General features: G+C 34.2%; 1 protein-coding gene across 1 annotated transcript in view; it reads right to left on the bottom strand.

The window, feature by feature from the left end:
• Positions 1-13,734, bottom strand: part of RASGRP3 (RAS guanyl releasing protein 3) — a 144,697-nt gene that overhangs the window by 19,264 nt on the left and 111,699 nt on the right. Inside the window, exons 13-15 of the mRNA XM_051976135.1 lie at positions 11,454-11,567; positions 9,950-10,065; positions 6,656-6,803 (exon numbers count right to left, since the gene is read on the bottom strand). Of these exons, the coding sequence (XP_051832095.1) occupies positions 6,656-6,803; positions 9,950-10,065; positions 11,454-11,567 (378 nt within the window). The remainder of the gene's footprint in view (positions 1-6,655; positions 6,804-9,949; positions 10,066-11,453; positions 11,568-13,734) is intronic.

Below are 13,734 nucleotides of genomic sequence, written 5' to 3'. Positions count from 1 at the left end.
ATTGTTGTTGTTCATACCGAAGTGGTTTCTATTTCCTTTTTCAACTCATTTACAGATGAGGAAACAGAGGTAAAAGTGTTTAAGTGTAGGCTTACCTACAGTCATACAGCTAGAAAGTGTCTAAACTCAGATCTGAATTCAAGTTCTCCTGAGTCTAAATCCAGAACTCTGTCCACTGCACCATATAGCTATTCATCAGTAGCCTCCTGCTAACTATATTCCAGTTGAACTGGTCAACTTGTTTTTCTCAAATATGACATTCCATCTACCATCCTAAGGTTGGTATACACAACCTTTGCACAGGTTGTCCTCCATGTCTACAATATTCTTCCTTTTTCTCCTCAGCTTCTTGCAACCCCTAGCTCCTACAAATTATATATATTCTTATATATTCTATTTTTTTAGTGCACATGTTATTTCCCCTCCAGTAGAATGAAAGAGCAAAGACTTTTTTGTTTTGGGGAGTTTGATGTTTTCCGCCCCCAACCTTTGCACAGTGTTTGGCATTCAATAGTTTAAAAAAAATAAAAACTTATTAAAAATTGATTCTCTTACCAAAAAAAAAAAAAAAAAAAACCTGAGACTCAGAGTGATGAAATTGCTCATAGAGGGAAATATGTAGAGAGGAAAGAGTGTTGATTTTAACTGCTGACCTTGACCTTGGAATTCTGGGACCTAAATGTGAATGTCAATTCAACTATTTACTCTGTGTCCTTAAACAAACATGTCATCTAGGCATTTTGGACCTTAATTGTGTCATCAACAAAATGAGTTGGACTAGATGACTAGGCCCCTTTCAACTCCTAATCCATGGTTCTGCGATTGATTTATCGACTCCTTCCTGAATGATATAGATGGACAAAGCAGACACACACCACTATTCATGTGTTTCAATGCATCAGCCCTACCTAGAGAAAATATTGATGGCAAATGGATGCATCCCACACCCCCAGATCAGTGCTTAATGTGTCAAATGATTAAATGTTAGAGATACATGCAAATGACAAAAGGAAGGATTGCTTCACATCTACAAAATGAGGAAGTTAGATTAGATTATTTCTAGAGTACCTTTTATCTGTGCTTACTAGAACCCTTAGGATCCTCTTTTCCTCCAGAATTCCTCCTTCATGCTAGAAAGGAGGGGGGAATTCCATTATTCATTCTGTTCTTCAAGATAGGAGGGGAAATAGGAGTACACCAAATTTTCAACAGGTACCCACGAGGGATGGGTCAGATAGGATGGTGCTGGCTGTCAACAGAATGCCAGGCACAAAGTAGCTCAAGTTGGTCCTAAATATAGAATAATGCTTTCCAAGCCAGCTTTATATTTAGAAAGTCATGTCTCCAGCTTTGATTTGCCTTGACGCTGAATTAAAGGCAAGTGTTTTTATTTGAATTTATGGCTACAAATAAAGGTAAATTGAGTAATGAAAGTAAATAGTGACATGCATGTTGCTAAACAGGTCTCATCTTTGGCAAAATTAGGAAATGAGACTAATTCAAGTATCTTTTGATAGAAAGAGCACTGACTTTCGGGTCAGGAAACTTGTGTTTTAGATTTGCCTCTGCCACCTTTTAGCTAGACAACTTACCCTGTCTCTTTGGGCAATGAAATGAAAGGATTGAGACATATGGAATCCAAATTATCTTTCAACTCTAACACTAATAATTCTACAGAATGTTTTTTTTTTTCCACTTTTTTCTCCTTCTAAATAATGTATTTCTAAGTGTTGAAAAGGCTTTCTTGGACCAAAGAAATGAATTTCTAATGATGGGATATTATTAGGTAGTAGGAAAAATCATCTTGGAGAAAGACTATGCTAGTGCTCTACAAATTATACTGTTAAAAAAATTGGTCAAAATTATCTCTGAAGTTAACATGATTGGAAGAATCAGCTAAATTACACACTATAAGGTAGAGCTTCTTAAACTTTTTCCAGTCACATTTTTATATAACTCTACAGATATATAAAATAAGTCTATAAATCACAATTTATTGATAACAAATAATTTTGCAACCCCATGTTCAGTTATATGATTACATATAGGGTCTGAAACCACAGTTTAAAAAGCTGGGCTATAAGCTATGCATCAGATAGTTATGTGATTTTCCTTACAACTAAATGGTCATACTGGAACCAAATAGAAAGGAAATTTCAAACACTCTTAAGACAAAACTATAGAGGTAGCCACCTACTTTAATTGTTCATAAAGCTAGCCGTGTTTAGAAATAACCACTTGATAGCCAAATGATGAACTGAAATCAATCAGTCCAATATCTACCGAATACCTAATATGTATAAATATTATCATACATCCTCTGGCAGGTGGGAAAGAACAATAGATTAAAAAGCTCCTAAGACACAGTTCCTATGGCATGTAGGCTAACTAGTGATTACATATATATGATTTAAATCAAGAAGAAAACTTGAAGAAAATAAATACCAATACACTCATTTAAAACATGAACAATCTGTGGCCCAGAGAAAAATATCATACACCCTAAGGTTCAGAAGAAGTAAAAGAATTGGGATTCATACCCAACCCATTGATTTAAATCTCCAAAAAAGAATTTGGGAAACTTTAGGGGTCCTTAGACCACACTTTTCAGAATTGCTTCACTGCTCCATGCTTCTCTCTTCTGTTTTTAACTTCCTCCTTCTCCTTTCCTCACTCTTTCCCTTCCATGATTCCCAAGGCCTTTCCTTTCTCTTTATAACTATTCCCACCTACTCACATTTAAACAGGAGATTTTCCCATAATCTTTTAAGTTCCGTGGCCTCAAAGGCTATCTGGTTCAATTGGTACCTGAAAGTGAATATCTTCCACTACTCCTACATTTTGATAAAGTATCATCTAGCCCCTGCTTAAATAACTTCAAGCAGGGGCCACTAAGTGTTACAGTGGACAGAGCACTAGCACTGGAATCAAGAAGACCTGACTTCAAATCTGACCTCAGACATTTATGAGATGTTTGACCCTGGTTGAGTCACTTAATTCCAATTGTGCCCAAGAAGACTGAAACACCTGAACAACAACAAAGGGGAGTATTCAGCCTGGATTGATTATAGAGGACATTAAATGTCACGGAGAAAAGTTTGCATTTGATTCTAGGAGTAACAGGGAGCCCTTGGAGCTTCTAACAAAGTCTAGTGTTATACTTAGATGCACATTAAGAGTAACATTTTTAAAACTATTTTGAGAATTGATTAGAAAAGGGAGAGACAGGAAACAGAAAAATTAAGAGGTTATTAGGACTACAGGCAAGAAGTAATAAGAGATAAACTAGGGTGGGGAGCATACAAATAGAAACATATGGATGTGAAATATATTGCTGAAGTAAAATTAATATGACATCATTTGATTAAAATGAGGATTGAAGGAGGAAAAAAGAGTCAAGAACACTTGTGAATTTGCAAATCCAGATTATAGAAAGAATAGGAATCTTCATCAAAAAAACTGAAATAAAAAAGGAAGTTAAGGAATAGAAATTAGTTTGGGGAGGAAGGTGGTAATGGTGGTGATGGTGGTTATGATCATTGTAGTGATTATTGTTGTTGCTGAGTCATTTAGTCATGTCTCCATAGACCCCTTGAACCATAGCATGTGAACACTGTCCATGAGGTTTTCTTGGCAAAGATAGCGGAGTGTTTTGTCATTTCCTTCTCCTCTGGAGAAAGATAATGGCTTCTATTTTTCATCTATTAGGTTTGAGATGCAGATGATGATGGCCACATATATTGATTTAGGGGTAATTTACAATGACATGATAATTAAACTAGTGTGATCTGGGAGAGACTCCCAAAGTAGTTATCCAACAAGTATTTTTTTAAACCATGCCCTGCTCCATAAAAAAATGCTATTATTACTAATACATTATTCTTAATTGTAATTATCATAATTAATATTATCATAACATCAATAATAGTAATAAAAATGCATACTAGAAACTTTTCTACTAACAACTGAAGAATCCTTCATGCTGGTATAAACACTTTCTCTTAGTGATGAAGGTTGTTTATCTAACATGACAGTATATTCCATTGTTAACACATTTGCACAAGCTGTCTCCCACATCTGGAATTCTCTTTGTCTCTCCTCTGCCTTTTTGAATCTCTTGTTCCCTTTAAAGTTCAGCTCAAATATTACTTTCTACACTTTTCTTTACTCCCCTCTACTTGTATACACCTTCCAACTGCTAAATGATTTGCCAAAGGACCCATATTAGGCCCTACATCCTCAGAGCTCAAGTCTACTGCATCAGATTGACTCTAATCACACATAGTTTTGATGAGGATCAAATTGAATTAATTGACAATAGAAAAGAATTAATCTTTTTAGCATTATAATACTTTTAAAGGGCTGGTATGCTTGGAAAGTACCACTGAGAGCCACAGAGCCAAGATTAGAATTATAAGATCCTTGACTTCATAAAGTTTGGATTAATTTACTATTTCCCCACTATTTCCCCACTGCTTAACATAATTCCTGGTACATTACAATGCTTAACAAATGCTTCTTAATTGATTGATTTGCTGGATTAATAACAGGGGAATAGAGTTGGAAGGGGACAGGGATAGGAGAGTGGGAACAGGGCTCTCACACAAGTACAAAGATAGTCAAGTATAATCCTTTTTTGGCCCTAATCCCACTGCCAAAAAGCAAAGGACAAAGTCAACTAAGAGGGAGGGAAAGAGCATGCATGTCTTGGTAATAGAGATAAAAATCTTTTGAGATTATAAAATCTTTCATATAGAAACTAGTACTACAGAGCTTCTTTCTGACTGAACTACAGAACAACAGCACTGAACAACTGAACAACAGCACATTGGGAGCTATTTACTTGAATTGTTAGTATTTTATTACTTTTCATTTATTTTGTATTTGTTTATCTGTCTAGATTTTGTCCCTCAGATATAAAGAAGAATGTAATCATGTTGAGGGCAAGGCTTGTCTCACTTTTGGTATTTGTATCTTGCCTGGCACATATTGTTATTACTGTGGTTATTGTTCAGTAATTTTCAGTCATGTTCAACTATTCATAATCCCTTTTGGGATTTTCTTGGCAAAGATACTAGTATGATTTATCATTTCTTTCTCCAGTTAATTTTCCAGGTGAGGGAACTGAAGCAAACAGGGTGAGTGACTTGCCAGGGACACACATCTAGAAATTGTCGGAAGCCAGATTTGAATTCAGGGAGATGAGTCTTCCTGAATCCAAGTCTGCTGCTCTATCCATTGTGCTACCTAGCTGCCTCGTTGGCATATATTAGGAATTTAATAAGTGCTTGGCCAACTGAATTTTGTTGAATATATGATAGTATCCTTTTTTCATCACTTAGTATATAGTCATTTATCATGAGGGAAGGAATGCATTACGATGGAAACAACATTGAGCAACAAAGGATTTTACTAACACAAAGGCATTCTTATTTGTATACAGTTATAATAAAGTACAGCGTGCTAAAGCTATTGTGGCAACATAATATAATAGAAAATGAATGAAACCAAGAGTCAGTCACAAGATCTGTGGATTTAAAATGGATTTAAAACTGGATGAAATCAGAGAGTCTAACTCCCTTATTACAGAAGAGAAAGCCAAAGGCGGGGAGTTGACTTCAATCTATCAACAGTCATTTATTAAGTGCCTACATGCTAGATGCTATAATTCTCTCAGGCTGTAATACAATGAGGAATCAAACTTATACCCACCTATTTGTGTGCCACTGATTGCACTTTTAAGAGACACAATTGCCTAATCAATATAATGAAGGGTCTGGTTGAAAAAAACTTGATAAGATCTTTTCAGATTTCACATTCTCTGAGTGATTTTTTCACTTATTCTATAAGATAGGCTTTATTTCCAATGTCACTATCACTCCTTTCCCACTTTTCTCTTTGCATAGAATATTCTCCCATATCTATCAATTAACCAACCAATGAACGGGGAGACTCCCTTGTTTTTGAATTCATCAAGACATATCTTCTCTTATTTTGAATATAATAAGGTAATATAGCTGGTTTTGGAGTCAGGAAAAACTGAATTACAATCCTGCTTCTTCTACCTATTGACTGTGTAATTGAACAAGTCATTTCAACTTTTAAATAGCTAAGGCAACTCTTTAAGGCTATTACAGATCTGTTCCTTATCATCTGTAGAGGGAGTTTGAAAAATAGACATTTTCTAGACCAATGGACATCCCATTTTCAAATCCCCAAAATATGGAGAAACCAAAAGTTTGACTTAATTTTCTAATTAGCTGATTAGTCCATAAATAATTCTCAAACTATAAGAATAAAAAAGTACATGCTATTTTTATTAAGTTTTACTACTTACCTCGGATAACATTTTTTTTCCTTTCTAAATTTGCAAGCAACTTTGAACTAGTGATCTTTACATTGAATCAAGTTGAATTTCAAAAAACTGGTAGTATGGAACGATACAAAATAGATAACAACACAATTCCCTACTAATTTGTGATTATATGTAAATAATATTAATGTTTGTGTATTTGTTTATCAACTACAAAGAGAAAAAGACAGAGACAGACAGAGACAGACAAAGAAATAGAGGGAAAGATGAAGTGTGGAATCGATAGGAAGACAGGAAATCTAAACAAAAATAGGAAAACAGAATTTTAAAAATTTAACTTACAAATCCTGCGCAATGTTCACAGAAAGTTGGCTTAAGATAGGTCACCTCTTGAAAATTATGGACAAATCCTGGTCCCATTTTACATTGGAGTTGAGATTTAGCTCTTAGGAAATAAGCCATCATTTCATCTTTACTAATTAGGCCATCCCTGTTAAGAGAATTAGAGAAAAGAGAAATGCTATTAATATAATGTTAACAATTTAAATCTTCTACTTTAATCCACTATATGGTGCCAAATTTCCACTCATTTCTCTCCCACTTCTAGTGATTGAAAACAGAATCACTCTCCAGAAAAAAATCTGAGAGAGGGCACAAAGACATGAGGAGGTGTCCATGCATGTCATTCGGTGTATTTACGTGTATGTCCAGCAAATACAAAACCCATTTCCAGTTTGGAATAGTTGCACCACCTGTGTAAGGTTCCTGACTTCCCACAGATTTATTTCCCTGTGTTTCACCACAACATTTTGGGGCTCAGAGTAGTGAGAATCATGAAGAAAATAGGGCAAGCTAATGATTCCACTTCACACTCATCCAATTCTGCTTCACTTGGTACCTTACTACTTCTCGAAATCTTTATTCATTATCGACTTACTATCGTTTCCCTTACAAAAGTCCCAGATGCTGTTCTAAGCCATTTATACTTTCCTCTTGTAACTCCGGTGTCTCCTTTGTCTCCTCCTAACAGACAAATCTGCCTATAGTTTACTGAGAAAAAGACTATCCACAACAGGCTGCCTCATCTCCCTCTTCTCTGTTGTACAGTACATCTTCCTTAACCTTTTTATATGTTTCATCCTCTTCTCTAATCATTCTGCCTGTCCTTTTGATTCCATACTTTTCCATCTCCTCCAAAGACATTGTTCAATCAATCCTATTCCTTATGCATCTTAAATTTCTTCCTCTTCACTGACTGTTCTGTCTGCTTAAAAACATGACAAATTCTCCTCTACTCTTAAAACAACCTTTAACCAACACATAAGTTCTTGAATTTCTTTCTTACGTGGCTTCTCTGATTCAAAACTATTCTAGTTATGTTCCTATCTTTTGGACCATCCTGTATACAGTTCCTGTTTTATTTCCTCATCCTGAACTATAAGTGGAAGTGATTCAGTTTCAGGCCTCTTTTCTTCTTGTTCGATGTCATTTAGCCCTGGAAAATTCATCCATCTTTTTCTCATGGTTTTACTTTTCACTTGTGTAAAGATAACTCTCAAATCTATTTTTGAGCTCTGAAGAATACTCCTAGAATCTAATATAGTGCATTACACAAAGGAGATATTTAATATATATTTGTTGAATTTAGTTGAATTAATTAGTATAATCATATGAAAATATGTTGTTGGCTTTCATTCCTACTACATTTAAGCTTTTTACTACAATAATTTGATTTATGTTTGAATTTTGATTGGATATGTGTGTGTATATGTATGTATGTGTGTGTATATATATATATTATGTATGTGTTTTATATATACATACATAAGTCTATATATTATTAAGTTCATAATTCAGTTAGTGGGTTTCTGATTTTAAAGATCTATATAATAGTCTTTATAGAGACAATTATATATAATAAAGTCTTAAGTATATTTAGTTAATATGTTTAAAATATTCTCACAATTCATTGTTGTTTTAGTCTTACAAAATTAAAAGTAGTGTACTTTTCAAAACATTTTCACAAGGACAAAATGATTTCTGAAACTAATATTCATGTTAATATACATAACGAACTTGGTCCTCTAGGTGAACTAATATATACAATGATATCTGTTTGGACTTTCAACCTAGAAATCCACAAAAGCAGAATGGCTCCATTTCTCCAGAGAGATTATGACTTTCAGTGTCAAGTCAAGTCAACAAGAATTTATTGATTTTACTTGCAGCAGTATTTTGGCAAGAGGTATTCCTCTTGAGGTTCCACTCGAGAATTTCACTGAATAATGGGGGAATAACATGTAATTGTATGAAAGGCACTTGAGCAGTGTGTGAGGAAGGTGAGTGACAAAAGTAATGAAGAATTTGACAGACCATTAAGTATTCCACTTTAGATTTTAATTCAAGGACATTCCTATGTCAGGTCTCTTATCTGGTAAGGGAGGGATTTTTTTTATGCCTGACGGGATGTTCTCCATTTCATCCAGGGAAGGAAGAGGTACTAAAAGTGATTCCATTTCATTTCAAAGAATATAGTGAGCCAAACATTTGTGTTCTAATGAGTACTTAATGAGCTAAGAAGTTATACCCAATGAAGTATTTTTCTTTACTATTCATTATTAATATTTAATGCTTCCATCAATCAAATGAGTTGTTCCATATTTCAAATATCAAATGAAGAATTAGAGGTTTAGTTAAGATACACTTGTGAAAAAATGTCAAGACGTTTCTTGGTATGTCAAATACATTCCAAATTGTTATTGTTTAGTGTTATTTCTGACCTTTTGTGACCTCATTTGAGGTTTTCTTGGCAGAGATATTGGAATAGTTTTCCATTGTTTTTCCCAGCTCATTGTACAGAAGAGGAAACTGAGGTAAATAGGATTAAATGACTCATTCAGAGTCACCCATATAGCTAATGTCTGAGGCCCAACTTGAACTCAGGTCTTCTTGACTCCAAGGCTGGCACTTTATCTACTGCACTACCTTGCTGTTTACAAAATTCCAAATTTATTTTTGAAAATTTTTACATTAAGAAAATTGTTGAGGATGTTTAATTGATACTGTCTGTTTCTCCAATAAAAATGGCTTTCTAATCCCATAGCATCTTTAGAACTGTTTTATTTCTCAAGAATCATTTGAAAATACAGATAATTCTCTTTTATTCATGAAAATCTTTACTACTATTTCTTCGTTATCTATTATTATGGAGTGCAGATAGAATCAAAATATCATAGATTTGGTAATTGTGATTCAACTTTTGCCATTGCTCCTATTTTGATATATCTGAATTTCACCTCTATGCTCTTCTGATAAAAATTGTAGGACCACTGAAATAGCTGAAATCATCAGAAGGAAAACAAAAGAGAAGTCTTGAGCCCAGATAACATGAAAATTAATCAGTTTGCATTTTATAACAAAATTTGAATGACTATACACAGTACAATTTAGATTAGACAATTCTTACTTACTAGTGGTAAATCAGATATTTGACAAGCTTGAGTCTTCTCATTAAGGTGTTATGTAAAAACTATAAATACGTGAACTAGGAATGAAATAACCTATTCTAGTCTCTAAAATAAGTGAGGAGTGAGGATGAGAAGGAGAGAGTTAAAATTTTTTAAAAAGGCAACTCACTGGTCTTTGTCCAACACACAGAAGGAATCCAAGAAGGGAAAGTTGGCGGCAATACTTTCAAAGTCCTCTTGGGAGATATACCCATCATGGTCATGATCATAGTTTCTAAAAACAGACTGCAAAGTAAAAACATGTGTGTTTACCAATGCCAACCCAATGACAACAGAAAACCTAGCTGAGAGGCAAGTTCACCTCCCAAAATGGAAGAGTTTCAAAGTGTATTTTTAGAAACTATCTAAATTGGCCATTTGTTCTACTGACTTTATGCATCTATCTATTTGTCTGCCCTTGGAATATTACAATTTACCAAAATTTCAATGAAACCCCATTTACCTCCTTAAGTTCCAATAAGTACATGATTCATCATGCACTTTCAAGTATCTGCAATTAGCCTGACATTTAGACATTAAAGGTAGAAGGTTATTTCCTTAGATGAAATCTTTGTATTTGTCATTCAAATATTTTGGGCCCATAAACCCATATGATCTCTTTCTCAATGTCAATGTCTCATCAAAAATTCTCTCTTTGTACCACCATCAAAAATCTTTTTCTTCCTCAATTCAAATTCACTGATATTTTTCTTTCAATATCAGACTTATTTTTTTGGATTGTGCAATATTCAATGACTTCTTTGTAATTTTAAAAAGCATATTATGAAAGTACCCTTTATCCTAAAGACCTTATCATTCCAGAACATGTAATAATCAGTTCAACTAAGTTCTTTCCCATCACATGGTTTCCATCTCCAAAGATGTCTCTATTTTTCCTATTGTTGCCTGTTTTTGCTGTTGCAAAACAATGTGGCATCAGCCAACCATAATAAATATTTACAGAACCTCATCTTACATTAAAAGTTCTTTCTCTTTACAAATGGCATTTGTGTGTAGCAAACCCCAAATATAAATAACATCAACTATTCAGTTCAATAAACATTTAAGAAATATGCCCCATGTATAAGGCTTTGTGCTGAGCACAGAAATGAAATGAAAAAAAAAGGATTTTTTAGAAAAGGAAAATCTAGAATTCCCTATCCTCAAATAACTTATTTTCAACCTGTAGTAATTAAGAGACTCATCAACCATTTTTTAATTCAGTTAAGTTGGTAAGCTGATCAGTGAATTTTCCATGAAATGTATTCTTTAGTGAAATTTTTTTTTAATTTCACTTTTAAAAAGTCCTAGAATGCTGGAACCCCAAATGTTATCATGTAGTTGCTAGGGATAGTGACTTGGACATTAAAGATCACATTCAAAACAGAAATTAGAATGACGATGTAGGGAAAGGAAAATGAATGGGTGAAGTTGAAATGAAAAGAGAGTACAAAAGAGAAAAGTAGTACTCAAGATCTGAAGGTCATACATAAGTTGGTATCTAGAAATTTGATGCACTTTGTCCTGAGGAAGTCTTTTACCATAAGTTACTCCTATGCCTAAAAACTAACAGAAAATTTGGAAGAGTCAAAGAAATTTGAATGTGTTGTGTGTTTTGTTATTTGGCAACTTACCTCGACTAACTTCCTTATGTGCTTGTTAATAATAGTCAGGTCAGGCTTGGGCATCACCCCCGATGCCCACTCCAATGGCACTACTGGTTTGTTAGGAGTTGTAGGAGAGGTAGGCTACAAAAAAATGCATTTTTCAGTGTGAATTCTGATTTAAAAAATTCCCATTTCATCTCTAGAATATACAATCTTAGAAGTATCATTATAGACCGTTGAGTTATTTTAATGATTAAATGAAACTATGGGTGCAATGAAATATAAAACAGAATAGAAATGGAACTCAGAGAATCATTGAATAAAATTCTCTCTTGTGAGGAAGAAGCCATAAAAACATACATAAATACATACATACATAGATCTGTGGTCAACTAAAGGAAAAAACCAGATCTCTCATTTGAATAGGTGCCCTGATTCATGTACCTGTGATGTGGTTATTTTCACACAAGTGTGATGTGGTTGCCATTTGTAGATTTAGAATAATACCAGACTTGAAGAACTCTTTATCCATATGGAACAATTCCATAGGTCACTCTAGAGACTGACTTAGCAATACATCCAAAGAAAAACCAAATATAAAGCATAAAAATACATATTGCTTATCTATTAATATGCTATTAGTTGGGCAAATCATTCTGATTAGCCCAGAAAGTTGGCAAAGTATGGCCAAAGACTGTACAAAAACAGGTAGTGGGCCGGATTTAGTCTGCAAGCTGTACATAAATCTTGCACAAGTCCAGGTACTTGCATAGTTATCTATCCACTGATAGATAATAAATGGGTCAAGAATTGAATAAGATAACATGAACATGCAATATGATATTTTGAAAATTATAAACCTTTTTTTTCATTTTCAGTGAACCTAAGCTCCTTCCTGCTGTAAGAACTTCTTCATACTATTTTCCTTTGGATAATTCTATAATGGCTACAAAATATGATCTCAAAAACAAAATTATAGGGCACCAGAGACTAGTCAATAGATCCAAAGATCATAAGTTTGGTATTAAAGGAGAACTCAAATCATCTAGTTCAATGTATTTTTTTTTTTTCTGATGAACAAACTGAGGTACTGAGAGCTTAAATGACATGTGAAAGGTCACAGGTCTTGGTTGAGCTGGGAGCCAAATCCATCTGAATAAATACAGTATAATTTTTATTGCTATATAAGGAAAGATCACTATGACTAAGGGTAATTCATTTTTGGCCTATCATGAGGGGAAAGATGCAAGGGGGGTACAAGTCAGGTACATCCTTTCCCCAAAAAGAGGAGTTGAGAAGTGGCAAATCACCACTTCTCTGGACCTGTGTTTCCTCATCTGTAAAATGAAGAAATGAACTAGATGACCTTTTCTAAGGCCCTTAACTGTAAATCTATGACCCTGTGGTTTTATAAATGTTCTCTTGATTTAATCCTAAAATTGAATTCTTTTTTTTTAATTTTTATTTAATAATTACTTTATATTGACACTCGTTTCTGTTCCAATTTTTTTTCCCTCCCTCCCTCCACCCCCTCCCCTAGATGGCAAGCAGTCCTTTATATGTTGGATATGTTGCAGTTAAAATTGAATTCTAATGAAGTATGAAGCGATGAAGTAAATAACTATGATGGAATTCACGCCATATTCCTTGTAGGAGGGGAAAAGTGGTTGCTTGTGAACAGGAGGCAATTAGGAAAATATAAGTTTGGGATGAGATAGAATAGTTTAACCTAGAAAAGGTCAGGAATTTTTGTTTTGTTCTTGCCATGGAGAGTTAGTCAAGGGGTTTAAAAAACAAAGTGAGAAGCTTTAGCAGTTTTTTTCAATGTCTTTGTAGCCTTTTCTACCTTTACCTCAACTCAGTAGACTAGAGAATCCAACTTTGGGATTGGAGTCAGGAAAACCCGAGTTCAAATCTGGCCTCAAGCAAGTCACCTACCCTATGCCTGCCTCAATTTTCACAACTATGAAATGAAGATAATCGAACAATCCTGAAATATAGGTGCTACGATTATCTTCATTTCATAGTTGTGAAAAGAAGATAATCGTAGCACCTATATTCCAGGATTGTTGTGAGGATGAAATGAAATATTTGTCAAATATTTAGCATAGTATATACAGTATACAGAGTATATACTTAATCTTTTTTTTCCTTCCTTCATTGCTTCCTTCCTTCCTTCTTTCCTTCCCACCTTTCTTTTCTACCTTTCTCCTTTTCTCCCTATTCTCCCAATTAAAATTAGAATACCAGGGTTGAAGTTAAGAATGAGGAGATAAGTTTCAAACTTATACCCTAATAAGTTTATAGA

Source organism: Antechinus flavipes, chromosome 2, assembly GCF_016432865.1.
Source record: "Antechinus flavipes isolate AdamAnt ecotype Samford, QLD, Australia chromosome 2, AdamAnt_v2, whole genome shotgun sequence".
NCBI classification, from domain to species: domain Eukaryota; kingdom Metazoa; phylum Chordata; class Mammalia; order Dasyuromorphia; family Dasyuridae; genus Antechinus; species Antechinus flavipes.
Note: the sequence above shows the minus strand (reverse complement) of the source record. Positions and strands in the feature narration are given on the sequence as shown.